This window comes from Erythrolamprus reginae, chromosome 1 (assembly GCF_031021105.1).
Source record: "Erythrolamprus reginae isolate rEryReg1 chromosome 1, rEryReg1.hap1, whole genome shotgun sequence".
In the NCBI taxonomy this organism is placed as follows: domain Eukaryota; kingdom Metazoa; phylum Chordata; class Lepidosauria; order Squamata; family Dipsadidae; genus Erythrolamprus; species Erythrolamprus reginae.
The window spans coordinates 159043999-159065357 of record NC_091950.1 but is presented as its reverse complement, the minus strand read 5'-3'; the positions used below and the strand labels follow the sequence as shown (position 1 = coordinate 159065357).

Below are 21359 nucleotides of genomic sequence, written 5' to 3'. Positions count from 1 at the left end.
GGACGTGATTCACAAGGTCCTCACCGAGAGGGCCCGAATAATCTTAATCGCCCCTCATTGGCCCCGCCGGCCCTGGTTCGCGGATCTCCAACAGCTGTCCGTCCAGGACCCTTGGCGACTCCCCGTTTCGGGGGATATGCTGCGGCAGGGGGCCTCTTTCCATCCAGACCCGGAGTGGTTCCACCTCACCGCCTGGCTGTTATCAGGAGAGACTTAGAACTGCGTGGTCATGACCCCGATTCAGTGGAGGTCATTTTAAAGGCCAGAAGGGGTTCGACCAATCGAATCTACGACCACACGTGGTCCAAGTTTCACCAGTGGTGTCTACAGGAAGGTCTCTCCCCTCTGTGCATCCCCATACACAGAATTATTTCCTTCCTTATGCAAGGCTTCCATAAAGGACTTTCCACCAGCACCCTCCGGCGTCATCTGGCAGCCATTTCATCTGTCCTAGGGGGTCCCCGCAGACAGCCTCTCCGATCCTTCCCTGAAGTTCAGGAATTCCTCAAGGGCATAGCCAACCTCAGACCTTCCAAGGTCCACAGGTATCCATCCTGGGATTTGCCACGGGTTCTCCATTCCCTCACGCAGGCACCATACGAACCCCTAAAATCGGCGTCCCTCAGGTACCTATCTTTTAAGGTAGCATTCCTGGTGGCTATTACCTCTGCCCGACGCATTTCGGAGCTGGCTGCCCTCTCAATCAGGCAGGACCTTTGTCAATTCCATCAGGACAAGGTAGTCTTGCGACTGGACCCCACCTTCTTACCCAAGGTCAGTTCCATGTTCCACAGATCTCAGGATATTGTCCTACCTTCCTTCTGCCTCCAACGAGACCATCCCTTGGCAATTAGATGGCACACCCTGGATCTCATCAGAGCGCTGAGAATCTATATCCAACGCACAGGACCCTTTCGGAGGTCAGAAGCACTTTTTATAGCCTATCACCCCAGAGTCATGGGGGCCAAAGTGTCTTCAACAGTAATAGGCCGTTGGATCAGAGGGACTATATCTAAGGCCTATGAGTCGGCCTCCCTCTCAGTTCCAAGGAACATCACAGCGCATTCCACCAGGAGCGCAGCCACCTCGGCCGCTTGGGCGACTCAAGCCCCGTTGGAGGAGGTCTGCAAAGCAGCCACTTGGGCCTCGCCAAATTCCTTCATCAGGCACTACAAGATTGATTCTTACGCTTCAGCGGACGCTGCCTTCGGCAGAAGGGTACTCCAATCCGTTATCTCACACGATAGCAATCTAATCCCACCCTAGGGACCATCTATTGGGTATGTCCCATGTGACTGCTGGACCCGCTCCTTCAGTACGGAGAATAGGCGTTGATTGCTTACCTGAACGCCTCTTCTCGTACGGTGAGCGGGTACAGCAGTCACTTCCCACCCTTGTATGTGTCTTCTTTACCTTTCTATATCTTTCTTCCTCTAACAATGAGAGTTGAACACTACAGAGCTTCACAGCTGAGCCTAGTCTATGGATTCGCGAATTCTGGGGAAGGGGCGGATCCGGCAAGCTTTTTTAACACTAGGCTCAGTTCCACCGGATTGGACATGAGCAACCCCATGTGACTGCTGTACCCGCTCACCGTACGAGAAGAGGCGTTCAGGTAAGCAATCAACGCCTATTTTGTTTTGTTTTGTTTTGTTTGTTGGGAAGTGGCATATATTTATGATGGTTGCAGTGTCCCAGGATCATGTTTACAGCAGCACGAAGCTAACAACTTCAGCCTGATGATGGTGAATGTGATTTCACCGAAATGTCGCATAGACATTCAAAATATTACATGGGGCAAAACCGAACTCAGAACAATCTACATACATATACCCATGAAAATCTACGAAAATGTATATGTATATGTATATGTATATATATTAATTCCATGGATAGTAGTCCTCAGATACTTTTTTTTAGAACACTTGAAATAAGATGCCTCATCCATCTGCTTTGACTATTTCAGTGTGCTTTTCCCTTGAAAAACAAATGGGAGTAGGAGTACATTTTTCTATTAAACTGATTAAGACATCAGCAAAAAGATGAAAAGGCACTCTTGAAGTGACCCTCATATATTACTAAGTAGGCAAGAACATTGAGATTATCTTATACAATGAGTGGAGACTTTTAGATTGAGTGCATAAATGGGCATTTTGGAAAATGGATTTAAGACAAAAGAGAGCTTGAGGCTGCCTTTTACATTATTAATTGCAGGCATTTGCATATTTGAGCTTTTAATTGGAGTTCCTGACAACTAAGGAAAAGTTTCAGATTGAAAGATTTTTTGTTATTAGCAAATTTGCAAACTTGGATGTCCTATGTTATTATTGCTACTATTATTTTATTATAATATACTATAATATAGTTATACTATTATTTTGAAAGAAAGGGAAAGGAAATGATATGCTTCCTGTGTGGGTTTTTTTCTCCCCATGCCCATAGATATTGAAAGAAGAGAACAAATAACTATTGGTAAGCTGATACTGGAGTGTGTGTGGGTGTTAAGAGGTGTGCAGAACCTTTGCTGTTATCAAGGACTGCATAGAGGACATATGGGATTTCAGCAGATATTCAGGAGAGATGAGTAATTATTCAGTCATACAAAACAGATACATTAAAGAGTATAAAATACTGATTACTTTGGAAATAGCACAGTCAAGTTAAACAATCTGATCATATACATTCAAATCAGTCAATATCTATCAATACAATAATAATATTAGAAGCCTGTCTTTGTCTTACACATCAGACATACATTACAGCTTACAAATACATTAAACGACCATCAAATAACAGAGCTTACTACATCAGTCACAGTGAATCAGCAGAAAGAAACAGAGAGAGCAGAACAGAAAATCATGCTTTCTGGCTCCCTCTTATGGCAATTTGCAACACTACTTCTTAAAGCTATAGTGCTTCAATACAAACAAATATTCATTATTAGCTTGTTTATATATTGTCAGCCCAACTGTTTGTACATAGTACTAACACGGGAAACCAATTTGTACCACCCTCCTGAGCATCCAAGGAGACAGGCAAGGGGGATACTGGTAAAAAGTATCACATCACATACAAAAGAACAGAACTTATTTAGAGATGATTCCACAAATCACACTTCCAACATTTTGGCTTCATTGCAGATAATTGACACATCTAGGACAGTGATCCTTAGCCAGAGGACATCTTTCCCAGCACCTTACTGCCCCCATGCTCTCTTCTTAACCATTGGTTTTCTTAGAAAAAATACATTATTCTTTTCCATTGGTATGAACGGTAGAGAGTTTTTGAAATTTGGCTGAGAGCTGCTCATGACCCTTTGTCTAAGACCTCCTCCTGAAGGCAGAAATGCTTTTGAGCAGCGACCATCCTTCTTTTAAAACATTTCCAGCTCTACAGAATATTGGAAGAGAATTACGTAAAGGACCTTGAGAGTCTTGTCAACTCTCCATCAACGGGATGACTTTCCAAAAACAGAATGGAATGTTACCAAATTTGGTTTGTGAAGGGGAAACTGGAAAAGAAAAGTTGAGTTTGAAAAGATCCGGTCAAGGGCTGCAGAGAGAGACAGAGAAACACCCCCCCCCCATGTCTTCCTATGGGAGAGGTCATTGGTAGTGGTTTAGAATCTTAATTAATGTGCTATTTTTAAGTGCATTCCCTTCTGGTCATATGACCTCAACTGGGGCTGCTTTTAAAAGATAATGGGAAAATTTCTCTTTTCATTTTTGGAAATGTTGGCTTCTGTTGGTAAATAACCTTCATGGTGTGACATGCTTTTTCTTTTCACAACCATTTTGGGGGTGCGTGCATGCATGCTTTAGGCACTCAGCACCAAAAAGGTTAGCCATCACTACCTTTATTTCTACCAGTCCTCTTCTCCCCCATTCAGCTACAGATATACTGCTTAAAGCTGAATAAATCCTGAGCTTCTATATGAAGCAAGAAAAGTATTATTAGGCATTAGATCTCTGTGCCCTTGTGGTATGACAAGAAAGCCTGTGGAATTTGCAATTGCAACAAGCGTCTCCCTAATGGAAATCCTCAAGGGCATGAAATTTGTAAAACCATTAACTCTTGCAAAGCAATTTGTATGAATCCTTGTTAGCAACATCATCCAAGATGATTATTTTGAACAGTCTCTGCACATCCAGCTCTGGAAGGAAAGTGCTTTGATTTGTATTTCTAATTAGCTGGGTTGTATCATAAGCAGCCGATGACTTCAGCAATATCAACGAACACGGCTGAGAACTTACAGATTGTAAGTGTGCCTGAATTTAAATAGGCTTTGTAGATTAATTTTAATCAGTTTCCCTATCAGTCTCGGTTGAGTGTCTATGCTAGGGCTGTTGCTGCTATATGATTATTTCTAAAGAGCAGTGGCGACCTCTCCACTGTTCATTTGGGATTCCTTAGCAAGGGCTTGTGATTGCAAACCTTTCTTTCCTTGGGTGCCGAAAGAGCATACGCACATGTACGAGTGTCCACACGCATAATTCAATGCCTGGGGAGAGCAAAAACAGCTCTGCCCCCCGGAGCCTTCTGGAGGCTGGAAATGGCCTGTTTCCCAACTTCTGGTGGGCCCTGTAGGCTCGTGTTTGACCCTCTCCAGGCTCCAAAGGCTTCCCTGGAGCCGGGGCAGGGCAAAAAGGTCCTCTCCCATCCTCCCGAAGGCTCTCTGGAAGACAAAAAATGCCCTCCCAGAGCCTCTGTGCAAGCCAAAAATCAGCTGGCCGGCACATATATGCTCATTGGAGCTGAGCTAGGTCTACAGGTCACGTGCCAGCAAATATGGTTCTGCGTGCCATCTGTGGCACCTGTGCCATTGGTTCCCCCATCACTGCTCTATATGGTAACTTTCACAGAGACCACTTTTTAAAATATTCCAGCATTATCCCCTAGGCTGTAAATCCTGGAGTTTTACAAGGCTTAGAGTCAGAACAACCAAGTATAAGCATCTTAGAATGCCCAGTGAGGAACTGGTTTGAAAGCAACTTATTGAGAGCAGTCTTTCCAGAGGCCTGGGAATTATAGGACAAAAAGCTCCCACTCACGGGGCCATATATTTCCATTCACTATGCTACAAGTAATCCTGTTACTGATAAGAAATAAATAAATTTCCCACTCCTAGATAATAGGCTGTGCTGTATAAGATGAGCAAAACCAAGCTCAATTGGATTCCCTTAAGATATACACTGTGAACACAATTATTAGTCAAGTGAGTCTTTTGACCATAGCACCCTTTGTATGCATATTTTCCACCTCCAAGCTGTATAAACCTGAATGCTTAGTGAATATAAGCATATCAGGTGATGTGTTTTTGGGTAATGAAAACATTAGGTGTGGCCTAATGAGATCAACACCCTATAGCAGGGTGTGCATAATTATTAGGCAGCTTCTTTCCCTCTGGCAAAGTAGGCCAAAAAAGAGATTTAAGTGACTGAAAAGTCAACAATTGTAAAAAAAACAAAACCCAAACCCTTTCAGAGGGATGCAGTACTCTTGAAATTGCTAAGATCTTGAGGCGTGATTGCAGAACCATCAAACATTATGTTGTAAATAGTGCAAATAAACGAATGAGATATTCACTTTTCCTTTATGAGTAGTTGCATAATAATTCTGCACACTAATAGTAGCCCAATAATTGTGCACACATGGATATTCTCCTAAGAAAGCCCAAACCTCACTTTTCAGGTTTGAAGTTGATTAACATTTTGGATTGACCAAGAGCACTGTAGTTATTCAGTAACAAAATTAATCCTCCAAAATACAACTCACCTAATAATTGTGCACAGACTGTATATGGAAGTATAATGCCAATAAAATAAAATAGAAATAAAAATTTAGCCATCTTGAATTTTGCCATATCTGGAAATTACAGGTATCTTAACATACTGAGAAATCTAGAACAGAACAGCCTGAACAAGAACTGGGTATTAAACACCTGAGGCATGAGATAGGCATATTTTAAGTGCAATTTATACTGTGGAAGACGTTTTCAGGCAGAGAGAATAGGTCTCCTGTAATAATAATGATATATTGACCTTTAAAGCCCTACATGGCAATGGACCAGATTACCTCCGGAACCGCCTGCTACCGCACGAATCCCAGCGACCGATAAGGTCCCACAGAGTTGGCCTTCTCCGGGTCCCGTCGACTAAACAATGTCGTTTGGCGGGCCCCAGGGGAAGAGCCTTCTCTGTGGTGGCCCGGGCCCTCTGGAACCAACTCCCCCCGGAGATTAGAACTGCCCCCACCCTCCCTGTCTTTTGTAAACTACTCAAGACTCATTTATACCACCAGGCATGGGGGAGTTGAGATAGCTCTTCCCCCTAGGCCATTACAAGTTATGCATGTTATGTTTGTGTGTATGTTTGGTTTTATAATAGGGGTTTTTAGTTGTTTTTATTATTGGATTGTACATGTTGTGTTTATTATTGTTGTTAGCCGCCCCGAGTCTGCGGAGAGGGGCAGCATACAAATCCAATAAATTATTTATTAATTATTTATTATATCTTCCAACAGTTATAATTCATTATACTGATTGTCATTTGGCGATATGGCTTCATCATTAAATATTGCAGACAGTCATTCCCTTTCCTAAGTTTTGAACAGCTACACAATGGCTACTTATTTCAGTCTGTTTTCAGAATGAGTATTAAGAAGTCCTACCATGTGTTGGATGAAAATTCCCTCCTCCTTCCCTCTCTCAACATGCTTGTTTCCCTTAAGAAGTAACAAATGAAGTAGAGAGTCCACAGTGAAGTAAACATTTGCCTGTGGTTCAGATACAGAAAATAGTCATCTACTATAAAAAATAAAATTATAGTTGCTTCTATCAGTTTTATCCAATTGATGATCTGCATTATTAGGTATGTCATGACAAGGAAATATCAGGGGTTATCAGAACAGCATCTCTCTTTCACCATGATTTCTGCCCATAATTGCCTGTTGAATGGCATCTGGTGTCTGAATAATCAAATACAAATGCAACAGAGGGGAGCAGCATATTGACACAAGCTGGTCTGTCACTCTGTTTGTGGTGGCTGAACCAGGCTTCCCTTTGAGTAATTACAGTACAAAGCTACTACCCAGCCCCTTCAGGATTTTAAGTGACAGACAACACTAAAGATAGTTCTAGTTTGGAAGTGGAAAAAATGCTCCCTAAACTAAACAAGATATAAATGTTCTTTCGGTGATTCATCCGCTGTTAAAACAATGCAATCAGTTCTCTACAAAGATCAGTCGGGGAACCAGTGTGTTCCTGTGATGAGGTCTGAGGAGAACTAAACCCTAAACTTGAATTAGCAAGCCTCAATTGTTCTGTTGACATGAAATGCCAAAATGATACACTGTTGATTTAATGTAATAGCCTGGTTTATTCCAACGCACAGAAACAATTGCTCATTTTCAAACAATACTCCATACACCAGACAACCTTCTGTTCACTAAGTCCAATAGGTTGTGTAAATCTACTTAGTACTAGATGTCAGGCTGCTTAATCACTCTCGAATAAATGTATCTCTGAAAGATGCAATTTTCTATATGTGGGTGGGTGGGTGGTGTACGTGTGAATACATAAATAAGAATATTCAGTGGTCCCTATTGGTTTTTGATATGAAAGTTGGCAAAAGTTTATTTCTTTTTTTTAAAAAAAGAATAATTTTCAGAGTCCATATTGAAATAAACAGTGAAATAAACCCAGAGGCAGGGTTAGGTGAGAACGGTACCTTTATTCAGCTCAGAAAAGGTAAGTGACTTTCAGCTAGTACCGTCTGCTTTGCCTGGGAGAAACCGCTCCTTTTATACATTTGCGGTTCCCGCCAAAGCAAGAGCAGCCGCGTCTGAGCCAATCAGGAGCGACTTCCTGATTCTAGCTCAGACAGCGCTTTAACAAGGAACAAACTATTTACAGAGATACAAGGTAGCCATTACAGGATACAACACATATATTAAAGCATCTCTGTCTATATCTCTCTACAGCTGCCTACTTGGTCTAAGGCAGATAGCGAACCTATGGCATGGGGGCCACAGGTGGCACGCGGAGCCATATCTGCTGGCATGAAAGCTGTTGCCCTAGCTCAGCTCCTACCTGCATGTGTGTGCGGCGAGCTGATTTTCGGCTCGCACAGAGGCTCTGGGAGGATGCTTTTGGCTTCCAGAGAGCCTCCGAAGGAATGGGGGAGGGCGTTTTTACCCTCCCCTGGCTCCGGGGAAGCCTTTGGAGCCTGGGAAGGATGAAACACAAGCCTACTGGGTCTATAAGTTGGGGAAAAGGCTGTTTCCAGCTTCCAGAGGAAAACTGTTTTTGCCCTCCCCAGGCATTGGATTATGCATGTGGGCACTCACGCATGCATGATAGCGTGCGCCCACGCTCTTTTGGCACCAGAGGAAAAAAAGATTCGCCATCACTGGTCTAAGGAATATATTTGTTGGCTTGTTTCTTTGTTCAATTTATTTCCCATCTTTTCTTCAAGAGCTGAAGAAACATAGAAACATAGAAGACTGACGGCAGAAAAAGACCTCATGGTCCATCTAGTCTGCCCTTATACTATTTCCTGTATTTTATCTTACAATGGATATATGTTTATCCCAGGCATGTTTAAATTCAGTTACTGTGGATTTACCAATCATGTCTGCTGGAAGTTAGTTCCAAAGATCTACTACTCTTTCAGTAAAATAATATTTTCTCATGTTGCTTTTGATTTCCCCCACAACTTACTTCAGATTGTGTCCCCTTGTTCTTGTGTTCACTTTCCTATTAGAAACACTTCCATCCTGAACCTTATTTAACCCTTTAACATATTTAAATGTTTCGATCATGTCCCCCCTTTTCCTTCTGTCCTCCAGACTATACACATTGAGTTCATGAAGTCTTTCCTGATACGTTTTATGCTTAAGACCTTCCACCATTCTTGTAGCCCGTCTTTGGACCCGTTCAATTTTGTCAATATCTTTTTGTAGGTGAGGTCTCCAGAACTGAATACAGTATTCCAAATGTGGTCTCACCAGCGCTCTATATAAGGGGATCACAATATCCCTCTTCCTGCTTTTTATACCTCTAGCTATGCAGCCAAGCATCCTACTTGCTTTTCCTACTGCCCGACCACACTGCTCACCCATTTTGAGACTGTCAGAAATCACTACCCCTAAATCCTTCTCTTCTGAAGTTTTTGCTAACACCGAACTGAAGAAGACCAATGTAATGCTGCAGTTCCTCAGACAATAACCCTATAATGTTAGCTGAGATGAGCAGAATTTCTGGCCCCAAGATAGACTGAGAGTGCTATTTAACCTGGGTCAAGCCAATGCAGAAAGAGGTCCAGATTATCTTTTTGAGTTTTGCCCCATTTTACAACCTTTCTTGCCACAGTTGTTAAGTGAATCACTGCATTTAAGCTAGTCACGCAGTTGTTGAATGAATCTGCCTTCCCCATTGACTTTGCTTGTCAGAAGGTCACAGAAGTTGATCACGTGATCCTGAGACACTGCAACCATCATAAATATGAATCAGTTGCCAAGGGTCTGAATTTTGACCCCTTTGACCATGGGAATGTTGCAATGTTCCTAAGTGTGAAAAACAGTCATAAGTCACATTTTTTCAGAGTCATTGTAACTTCAGCCACTAAACAAGGTGTTGTAAGTTGAGAACTTCCTGTATTGACAGAACAGAAGTGTTGTTATTGCCTGGGAGGAAATTTAACCTGCATTAAAATTGAAAAGACAAATAAGTCTTTAGGCTTGTTACTATGTCAGAATAAGCCTCAGCCACCAGGATAGCGTAATTTTATTTCGATATACTTTTTTTCAATAAGTATCTGGAAGAAGGTACATTAATGTGCCATAAGTGAGGCCCTCTTTTTTTCATGTTTTAATGCTGACAATGCTTTTAGCAATTAAACGAGATTAGAAAAGTTGAAAAATTGTAATATATCAAACACTTTTTATTTGAAGTGGTACAATTATTTCCAAAATATTTACAAACAACTCTGTGCAAACCTAAACACGAATAATAATAGAGAAATGTAAATGTAAACTGATAATAAATTTAAAATTAAGTACCAGGAATAATGAGAGTGTGTTCATCTTCCCCAGTTTTCCTGAGAGGATTGACACTTTTATTCATTGTCCATAGTATAAGTAAGAACTTCCTAACCAAATGTAACCTAGGAAGGACAGAAACATTTTTGCCTAAGGTTAATCTCACCAAACACAATTAGACAGATTTACGTCTAATTTTTGAAGTTAATTGCAAAACTGTAAATTAACAAAGGCAATTTGTAACCAATATTCTTAATTAATAAAGCCAAAATTCTCCTTACTAAATGTATCTGTAAAAGGACATAGTTCTCTTGTGAATATTTTATTGTCATGAAATTTCACAAATAGGATAAATTAATCTGTGATATCACATCTACAATGGAATATGTTTTATACCAATAGAAGAGAAAATTTGTAGCTCAGGAAATCAATTATTGGTGCTCTCTAAGCTTGGTGGTTTTTCTTGCAGACATTATATAACCCAGCTTAGTAACATGAATTTTATCCAAAATGTTTTTTTCCAAAAGGCAACTGAGCTTCCTTGTTTTTTTCTTTGAAAACATTTCAAATCTCATCCAAGAACTTTCTTGAGTTCTAACTGACTGATGAGGAATGAGTGAGGGATCAGTGGGGAATAACTACTGTGGAATCAGTTATTAATTTGACCTTTCATGGAAAAGTCACTCAGAATTATCTTGATCTGGTTGTCTAGTATCTCTATTGGATGGGTATTCACTACGATGTAAGTTTCCTTGTCTTCCAGTAATTTTTGACTTTTTGTATATATATTTTGATATGGCCATAATAACTGTGGTTTGACCTTTGTCTGCCGGTAAAATGATGACAGATTGGTTTTTCTTTAGATTTTTGAGGGCTATTTTGCCCTCTGAGTTGGTACTGTTCTTGTCTCCTTTTGGTCTGTGATATGATTGTCTTATGTTTTCTTGCCTCTCTGTGGGAGGTCCTGTGATTTTAAATCCTTCTTCTAGGGCTGCAAAGAATTCTAGCTGATTGGGATAATATGTGTTGAAGTTAAAGCCTTTCTGTAGAATATGGTGTTCTGCAATAGATATATCTTGTAGACATAATTGGTAAAGTAGGAATAGAGCTGTTTAGCTGAGATTAATCATACAGTAGTAATCATCAAAGGCCACATGGCCCCACTGCTTTTCTGAAAATTTTCATACCTATACTCAATGAAGGACTACCAAAATTTTTACTACCACACTGTGAGTGTGGCTTATGCAGAACCCCCTGCATTTTCTTTCAAGATGTTTCAGGGCAAAATGGGTGCTCTGGGGTGGAGCTCCATTTTCACTACCCCACTGCGTTCCCCCCAATGCGGAGAGTAGCCCACCCCTGCCTTTACTCTATAAAATTCTGCCACTTTGGGGACAAATGTGTAACATTAGGATACATTTACAAAAGCAGCAGGGCTAGTAGCACAGTATTGCTTTCACAGATCAGACCTGTTTGACCACTTTCCACCATTGCAGAGGTGGGTTCCTCCCAGTTCAGACTGGTTAGCTCAAACTGGTAGCAACCCTCTGGTGACATCACGATAATGTCATGGAACCAGTTTGGTTGATGCTTGACTATGGGCGCTACCATCTTCTTTATTTTAAAAAATTAAAAATTTTATTTATTTTATTTTGGGGGATAATTTTATTTATTTATTTTTCTTCTGAGCATGTGCAGAAGCCAAGTTTCTGGCATTGTGCAGACGTTGCCATTGTGTTTGTGGCTTTTAAAATGTTTTTTTTTAGATTTTTTGGTAGTATGCATGAACAAATGAAAAAACAAACAAATAAACTAACCAATCAATCACACGTGCAGGCAAAAGTCAAACCACAGTTATTATGGCCATATCATAATATACATTGATACCTTGTCTTACAAACTTAATTGATTCCGGGACGAAGTTCTTAAGGTGAAAAGTTTGTAAGACAAAACAATGTTTCCCATAGGAATAAATGAAAAAGCGATTAATGCGTGCAAGCCCAAAATTCACCCCTTTTGCCAGCCGAAGTGCCCGTTTTTGCGCTGCTGGGATTCCCCTGAGGCTCCCCTCCATGGAAAACCTCACGTCCGGACTTTTGTGTTTTTGGATGCTGCAGGGGAATCCCAGCATCGCAAAAATGAGCGCTTCGCTGGCAACAGAAGTTCGGAGCAGCAAGGTAAGTTAGAACCCACATCTGCCCCATTGATACTACTGCCAGTGGCTTCAGGAGGAAATATTACTGCAGTGTGATCAAAGCTTGCTTGTTTGCTGTTACCAACAATGCAGGCACATAAAATAGTAGAGCTTTGCTTCCATTGTGACAATTGCCAACTTGGCTTTATTGGCCATCACTGTAGACGCCATTGATTTCAGTTATATGTATTCAGACGTAGGTTTTGACCGAGCATTGTTTCTTCGCTATCCTGAAGTGACTAAATTCTAAACTTATTAATAATTTTGAGTTCCAGATCCACAAGTCAAACAATTCTCCTTTTCAGGATCTCTTTTTCTACTTGATGAAAGGAAAAGTGAAACACTAGCTTATATTTTTCATTTTCACTTTTAATGAATTACTATGGTTAGGCATGTATGTTTGGATGTAATTTAATTAGCATAATTAGAGAGAAAGAAGGGCTGCAATGATAATAATGTGGTGTACAACTGATACATTTTTTAAAAGTCATGGAAATGAGAAAAGATTCTAATTTTGCATCCTGGTGATAAATAAGTTAGAAATCATCTCTAGTTCACAATATTGTAGATCAATGTTTCTCAATCTTGGCATCTTTATGACAGGTGGACTTGTGTTGGCTGGGGAATTTGGGGAGTTGAGGTTCACCCATCTTCAAGATGACCAAGGTTGAGAAACAGTGTTGTAAATCATTTCCAAATACTCTTTAGAACTTCCCTCATGATATTTTCTACCATAGTTTGAGGGTCATTTGCTGGTTATTTTGGAGGATTTTTCCAGGGTGGTAGTAGAAATGTAACTGTGATATGAAAAAAGAAAGATAAATGTTTTCTACAATTTGTTCTGGGAGGTAATTCCAGCATGAAGGTTGAGCAATAAACAAAGAGCTGTATTATATCAGAGATCAGGAGATATTGGGACAGCTAAATAAACAGAAGAATTGGAAGATGGAGAATTATAGGTAGAAAAATGCCAGGGTTCCATTTTGTAATAATTTATGTGGAACCAGAGAGTACAAAACATTTGCCAGATCAATCCTGGAATATAGCTCATCTGTCTGGAACCCACACCACATATCGGACATGAATACATTAGAAAGTGTCCAGAGATACTTTAATAGAAGAGCCCTCCACTCCTCTACTCGCAACATAATACCGTACGCAACCAGACTTGAAATCTTGGGCTTAGAAAGCTTAGAACTACCTTGCTTTCAGCACGACCTAAGCATAGCTCATAAAATTATCTGCTACAAATGTCCTTCCTGTCAACGACTTTTTCAGCTTCAACCATAACAATACACAAGCACACAACAGATACAAACTCAAAGTGAACCACCCCAAACTTTAGCAACAGAGTGGTTAATGCCTGGAACTCATTAACTGACTCTGTGGTTTCGTCACCAAACCCCAAAAACTTTACCCTTAGATTGTCCACTTTTGACCTTGCCTGATTCCTAAGAGGTCAGTAAGGGGTATGCATGTGCACCAGCATGCCTACTATCCCTGTCCTAATGTTCCCTCTTATCAGTACCCATCTTATGTATATAAACAATGTTATATCTATGTACATTACAAACAAACAAATATTATAGTTATGATATGAACAATATGAGTCTGTCCTGGGTGATTTTTAGATATGCTTCTAAAATTCATTTTTATTCTGCTTTTTTCTACCTAAGCAGTTTCTGTATTATAGTCAGGTAGTCTGGAACATGTTCAGTCATAGCCATGACTTAGAAATAAATTTGAAGCTCATTTTTAGTATCTTAATTGAATTCCACCCTCTTATAATTATGAGTTGTGCTTGCTTTCAACGTAGGAATAGGGTGCAAAATCTCATTTTGAAAATTTAATTCTTGTCTCATATTAGGTAAGCCATGCATGAAATACAGTTTCAACCAGGACTCCTATTTATTTTGGGATAGCTCATCACCTTGACTTTATGGAGATTTGCAACAGTGTAATTGGTATAATTGCTGCTTTCATTGGTGCATAAAAAGCTCTGGAGGCCTGGATGGGTGATTTTTCAATGATACTCTAAACCCAAGAAGAATTCAACTATAATTGACTGCTGAGTCAATGAGATGGTTTGCCAGCATTCTTGCGCATTATGGGAATTAGTCCCTGATTCCTTCAATGCATGGACTCCAGAGAATAAATCCATCATCAGGAAAAACTACAAGTGAGAAAAGAGAAAGTGGTTTAATTTAGATTCGGGATGAGCATACTATAATGTTTTTTTTGTCAGTTTAAAAAAAGAAACCCTGATCATGTATCCTGAAAGACACTAGCGCACCATTTGCTATTAATCATCTCCGAAGGAGGCAGTGCAGTCAGTAATTCGTTCTGTCATCTTGTACATTTCAGACTTTGCTTTCTGGTTTTCAAAGGCTTATTCCTCATTAACCAAGATCAAAAAGCATTCTACCTCGTTTAACTGTAACTACGACCATATAAGGCTATGGCCTACTGAGGATCTTTAAAGCAAAAGGTTATTCATTTTCTTGGAATGTCCATATATTTAATAAGTACTTCTAAGCAGTTTGTTTAGTAACCGGTCAAAGTTACAATGGCATTGAAAATAATAATAATAATAATAATAATAATAATAATAATAATAATAATAATAGGGTTCAAACGTGGTTGTAATAGTTGTGTGTACTTAATAGTTGGGACCCATAAGATCCATTTTTGAGAAATATTCTTCCTCTCCCAACAGCCCACCCCCTTCCCACCTCAAGTTATTTGGGAAAACTCCCAAAGATGAGGTGGTTCTCAACCTGGGGGTTGGGACCCCTTTGGGGGGTCAGACGGCTGTTTCACAGAGGTCGTCTAAGACTATGGGAAAAGACAAATTTCCCATGGTATTAAGAACTAAAGCTTCTATTCTGGCGCCTTGGAACATATTTTTACAATCCGACCAATCAGGCGTTTACACTGAGGGTGTTCCTCTGACCTCCCTGCCAATCAGCTTAAAGCTGTGGTGGGAGAATTGGCGCTAGACTTATGGTTGGGGGTCACCACAATACAAGGAACTTTATTAAGGATTCACAGTTCCTTATACATATAGCAAGCAATTTTGAGGTTAGCAGGATTACATCCAGATAAATGAGCAGGGATTTGCTGCCAGATTCCAAGAGCAATTGTTTGTTCATGTCCTAAATAAAACTAAGCATTTACAGCTATTAATTTTTGTAAGAGTCTGTTTATTAATTACATTTCTAAACTGCCTTGATAGCATATTTCCATGTGCAGTTTACAAAATTGTTAAAAATAGACAATATCAAATACAGTTTTACATTAGCATTATATGTTATTATCTAAAATAATAAATTTATAAATTTATAAAATTTATAAAATAAATTTAAATAATAATCCCAACAATTCTGCTACAGCAGGAAATTTTCAAATTTGAACATTTCAGTTTTCAGCATTAAAATATACTATATTGCATCAAGGACAATATTTCTGTGTCCATCTTTGTCTTTTATCATTTGCAGAAGATTAAAAAATAGGTAGTCTTGATGTGCAACTATTGCAACCTGATAAATGATTGCTATAACTAGAAATGTTTCCTCAGAAAATTGATTGTAGCAATACATAAGTTCCATAAATGTGCAAAAAAAATTACATTTATTGGCCCCATTTTAACATTTTCAGGTAGTTAATTAAATTAAAATATTTAAACAGACAGAATATCAAATAGACAGTTTATTAATTTACTTAAAGCTTTGTTAACATCTGATTATGTTGCTTTAATATTTTAGTAGATTGAGTTAACTGGCTCCCTGAAGCCATACTTTAGTTATGGTGTACTAAAACAATTCATATTTGTTCAGGTTCACGTAGCACAGAGAATCATAAATTATGATTTAAAACCACAGTGACTGATTTTACATACACAAAAGTCAATTTGTGGTCAGTTTTAATGTGATTGAGTAGCTGACTCACTGTAACACAACTTTCTGTGTATTTATTTGAAATTAAATTTAAAAGCTCTTCACAAAAGTTGAACCCTGTTGTGAAATATAATGCATAAGCAAGAAGAAAGATGTCATCCCAGTGGTGACACCTAAAAATTTCCCCTAGCGGTTCTGTGGCCATAGCTTGATGGGCGTGAGTTGCTAGTCATGTGACCGGATGGGTGTGGCCAACTTGCAAAATATGATGAAACACTAAACTGGCTTTCTAAACCTCAGAAAAATGTAGCAGCCGTGGTCTCATTAAATCTCTGGTTTGTTTTTTGGCGTGCTTGCTTACCTCCACTCCTCCTTTCGTGCAGATTTTCAGTCCACGTGTGAAGAAAATGGCTTCCTCTATAGCGAAGGAAGGAAAAAGCTTGTTGGTTGGAGGAGGAAGTGGAGGAGGGAGGAGGACAGCAGCACTTCCCTGGGAAGCATTTGGTGATCAGCGACTGGCAGGGATCTATCAGTTGCAACAAGCTGATGGTGGCGATGGGGCAGGGAGACAGCAGCTGTCTGTGGCACAGAGCACCCATGTTGGTGCCACCTGGACCAGCCAGTCGTCATGCTCTTTGCCCTCTTTTCAGGCCAAAAAGATGCCAGACACTTTGTGGGAGAGGGATCGCTGCCAAGCGCGCAATCTCCTGGTGCATCTTGCTGAGCGGATTGCATTTGATTACCTCTGCAGTCAGAAACATTCCCATGAAGGGAGAATCTATTTGAGGTCTACAAATTGTGCTAACGGGTGAGCTATTGATGGTTGCGTGGGAGGAAAACAAACTGAGCATGGAACGGAGAGAACATAGGGAAAAGTCCAGGTGGATTGAGAATGAGTAATAGAACTTGCACAGTACTCCCTATTGCCTGTCACGTTTACTTAGGGGAAGGTTTGAATCATGGAGCAATGAGGAAACAAGCCTTTTTTCTCGTTGCCAACACTTTAGGATTGGGGTGCATGCTAGTTCCTCACCTGAACCCCCTGAGACTCCATCGGCGCCGCATGTGAAGCTGAAGACTTCATAGACAGGCTGTGATGAGATGATGCCATTGGCCAGGGCCAGCCCCACGCTCTCTATATCCCACATTCAGTTTGTTTTCCTTCCATGAAACCATCAATAGCTCATCCTTTAACATGATTTGCAGACCTCAAATCTCAGCATTTGTGGCTGGGGGAAATATCAGGCCCTTCCTGGAACAACCCGCCACTCTTGCTGCCCTCCCTCCCCGCCTGGTTGAAGATGTCTGCCTGGCCTTCCGGAACAGGGAAATGAAAGCAAACGGCACCATGACAGGCAGATGTCTGCCACCAGGTGGGGAGGGAGGGCAGCAAGAGCAGTGGATTGAACCGGTCTAAACCGGGAACATGAACCAGTCCAAACTGGGAGCATTTATAACATTGGTGCCATATATAGAGATGCTTAAAAGTGATACTAGTTGGAGTCATTCATCAGTTTGTTTATTTACACAAGTCATCATGTAGAAATAGCTATCTAATCTTAGACACGTTAGTGGTCAAATGTATGTTTGATAGGTGGGCCAAGATTGAATTATTTCCAGAAAATGCCAGTGTAGCAATATTGTTTATAAAGGCATTATAAGCACATACTGTACATTTACAATACTGTATTCAATATATTTCTAAAGATCAATAAAGAAACATTGGATTAAAATAGTGTTTCAATAAAGGCATTATCTCTAGGGCATAAGACTTTGTAAAGTGATTTTGAAAGCATATCCTAAGAGGGCATCCATGTAGTCCTACATTTTACTGGGACAATTCAATTGCAAGGCCCTAATGCCTGATTAAGCAATAATGTATCATAATAAAGCATTTGCCAGATTCTCTGTAGGTGAGGAATTAAGATTTCATCCAGGAAAAATAGATAAAAATATTTAACCATTGTTCCATCTACATGCTAGGGCACTCATAATTACTATATTTCATTGCTGATTTGAAAAAAAAAATCATCTGGTTCATAAGAATTCAGAAAAAGATATAACAACACCAAATGTTGGTTGGTTGGTTGATTAGTAGATAGGTAATTATTTATAAATGATAAGCAGTGTGCAATAAGATCAACAATTATCAAAAGAAGAGATTACATTGACAATTCTCCATGAGTAGCCAGATGCTGTTCTACAGGGTTCATACTAGGAATTGAATTCACAGACCTTTGCACTTGGATGACAGTAGATTAGCTTTGATAGCTACTTGTGTTGTGGAAGTCAGTGGTTTTCAGGAAGAGCTTTTATAGATGGTGTTAAAATGGTATACAGTGATACATTGTCTTACGAACTTAATTGGTTCCAGGATGAGGTTCATAAGGTGAAAACTTCGTAAGACGAAACAATGTTTCCCATAGGAATCAATGGGAAAGCAATTAATGTTGCGATTTTGCTGAGGCTTCCCTCGCTGGGAAACCCCACCTCCGGACTTCCGTTGCCAGCCGAAGCACCCGTTTTCATGCTGGTGGGATTCCCCTGCTGGGATTCCCCTGCAGCATGGCAAAATCCAGGGGTGGGGTTTCCCATGGAGGGGAGCCTCAGGGGAATCCCACCAGCGTGAAAATGGGCACTTCGGCTGGCAACGGAAGTCCAGAGGCGGGGCATCCCAGCGGCGGCAGCGGGGGTTTGTAAGATGAAAATAGTTCGGAAGAAGAGGCAAAAGAATTTTAAACGTTGTATCTTGAAAAGTTCGTATGATGAGGGGTTCGTAAGAGGAGGTATCACTGTATACATCTCCCTTTGTGCTCTCAAGGCAAAGAGATGTAGATATTGTATGTCTATTCTTGGAACATGTTTATGAAACACAACCTGTTTTGTCTTTCTCTCCTACCCATATGATCTTTGCAGCTGGTGTCCAACATCCTCATCTTCATCTGCACAAACATTGTAGGGGTGTGTACACACTACCCAGCTGAGGTGTCCCAAAGACAGGCCTTTCAGGAAACGAGGGAATGCATTCAAGCTCGCCTACATTCTCAGAGAGAAAACCAGCAACAGGTAACTGACGAGAAGGATTTATTTAACAATGAAAATGTGACATTTCTAAAGTCTGCCTCTGACTTTTCAGGCTCCATGGGCAAAACCTAATAGATCTCGAAGCTTTAATATGCCTACCAGATTAGAAAAGTCAATTATTTGTGGCCAGTGTGGAACTTGGATTCATCTTTGGATGAATTCATAAGGAGCAGAGGTATCAAATTGCAATGGGGATGGGCATGACATAGCAATTGAAGTCCCATTCTACTGGTGTGGCATACATGTACAAAAATGATGAGTCTTCGATCAAAATGCTGTACCTATCATCTTGCACTTGCGTTGGGTGAATAACCAAAATATGTTACATAATGTGCTGGAAAGCATAACAACCAGCTTGATTACTACCATAGTATTGCTCAGCCTTAAATGCTGTGATATCTGTGCTCTCAAACCAGCTTGCAAAATTCCAGAAACAATCAGTTTTTGTGAGCTGGAACAAACTATCATGGAGCATAAGATACCATGCCAGAACAATTTCATAGATAAACAAATATTGTGAGCCTTCTAACCTCTTAAGTCTGAGTGTTTTTTCTGTCTGCTTTCAACAGTCAGGGGCTTCTCTGAGCAGCTGTTTGAACATTTGAAAATAACTTACTCTTACAAAGCCAGGGAAGACTATAAAAATGTCTAAACACATCCAACTAGCAATTTTGGTCTTGAGAAACACTGTTAAGAAATGCTAGGCATACATAACTGTTGAAATCAAGGCAAATCAAAAAAGCCTCTAGAGTTGTTAACCTGATCCTACGCAGCTTCTGCTCAGCCAATCTCACTCTACTCACAAGAGCCTACAAAACTTTTGCCAGACCCATCCTAGACTACTGCTCATCTGTCTGGAACCCATACCACATTTCAGACATCAATACCCTTGAAAATGTCCAGAAGAGCCCTTCACTCCTCCACTCGAAACAGAATATCCTACGAAAATAGACTAACAATCCTGGGCCTAGAAAGCCTAGAACTACGGCGCCTAAAACACGATTTGAGTATTGCCCACAAGATCATATGCTGCAATGTCCTACCAGTCAATGACTACTTCAGCTTCAACTGTAATAACACAAGAGCACGCAACAGATTCAAACTTAATACGAACTGCGCCAAACTTGACTGTAAAAAATATGATTTCAACAATCAAGATATCGAAGCGTGGAACTCATTACCGGACTCATTGTGTCAACCCCTAACTCCCAACACTTCTCCCTTAGACTCTCCACAATTGACCTCTCCAGGTTCCTAAGATGCCAGTAAGGGGCGTACATAAGTGCACTGGAGTGCCTTTCGTCCCCTGTCCAATTGTCTTTCCTTTCTTTCACCTATCTTATATATTCTCTTCCTTTCATATATCCTCTCCTCTAAGTTCACTTTCACCCTCTTTTATATTATCACATGTCTATTTTTCTTCCTATGTATTTGTGTATTGGACAAATGAATAAATAGATAGATAGATAGATAGATAGATAGATAGATAGATAGATAGATAGATAGATAGATAGATAAATATCTGCAAAATCACTACAGACAAGCTGCCATGAGGTTTAGTTAACACTAAACTGTCCCCTGTTCTAATGTTTCTCTTTTACTAGTATCATGTATATAAATATTATTATATCTTTGTATACCACCAATACGTACTTGACAAAACAAATAAAATAAAAATAAAAGATGTCCATGGCTCTGCAGAACAGTTTTGCTTACGAAACACTGAACTGTATAGGAGAGTTGACAGAAGGAAACCTTTCCACTTATCTCATCACAAAAGCCATTGTTTAAAGCATGCAAAAGAAAATCTTGATAAACCTGAAATATTTTAGAAAAAAAATGCTTTGAGCTTAATGAAACAAAATTGGGTTTGTCCATAGCGATACAAGATGCATTTGGAGAAAAAGCCATGGTACATTTCAAGACAGTAAACCTTTCAGTTATTAAAAGGTTGTTGTTGGGAGGGGCTCTTTTATATTGTTGAGTGTTACGGCATCCAGTGACACAGGAAATATTGGAGGGGAAAATGGTTTCAATGACGGTTTGGAGTCAAATTATCAGTGTTATTCTGTTAAACCAGCCTCATGAAATACTGACTCAAAGAGTGCTGAAACTTTTGAATCTGCCAGATTTGCTATTTTGTATTT

The 21359-nt window shown here is 40.0% G+C and overlaps 2 protein-coding genes across 2 annotated transcripts in view; both read left to right on the top strand.

The window, feature by feature from the left end:
• The window catches only part of LOC139167990 (adenylate cyclase type 5-like), a 205304-nt gene extending 190669 nt beyond the window's left edge, over positions 1-14635 (top strand). Inside the window, exon 2 of the mRNA XM_070753263.1 lies at positions 14597-14635. Within this exon, the coding sequence (XP_070609364.1) occupies positions 14597-14635 (39 nt within the window). The remainder of the gene's footprint in view (positions 1-14596) is intronic.
• A 4414-nt stretch (positions 14636-19049) lies between these two features.
• Positions 19050-21359, top strand: part of ADCY5 (adenylate cyclase 5) — a 92586-nt gene continuing 90276 nt past the window's right edge. Inside the window, exon 1 of the mRNA XM_070730324.1 lies at positions 19050-19194. The gene's annotated coding sequence lies outside the window, so the exon portion shown is untranslated. The remainder of the gene's footprint in view (positions 19195-21359) is intronic.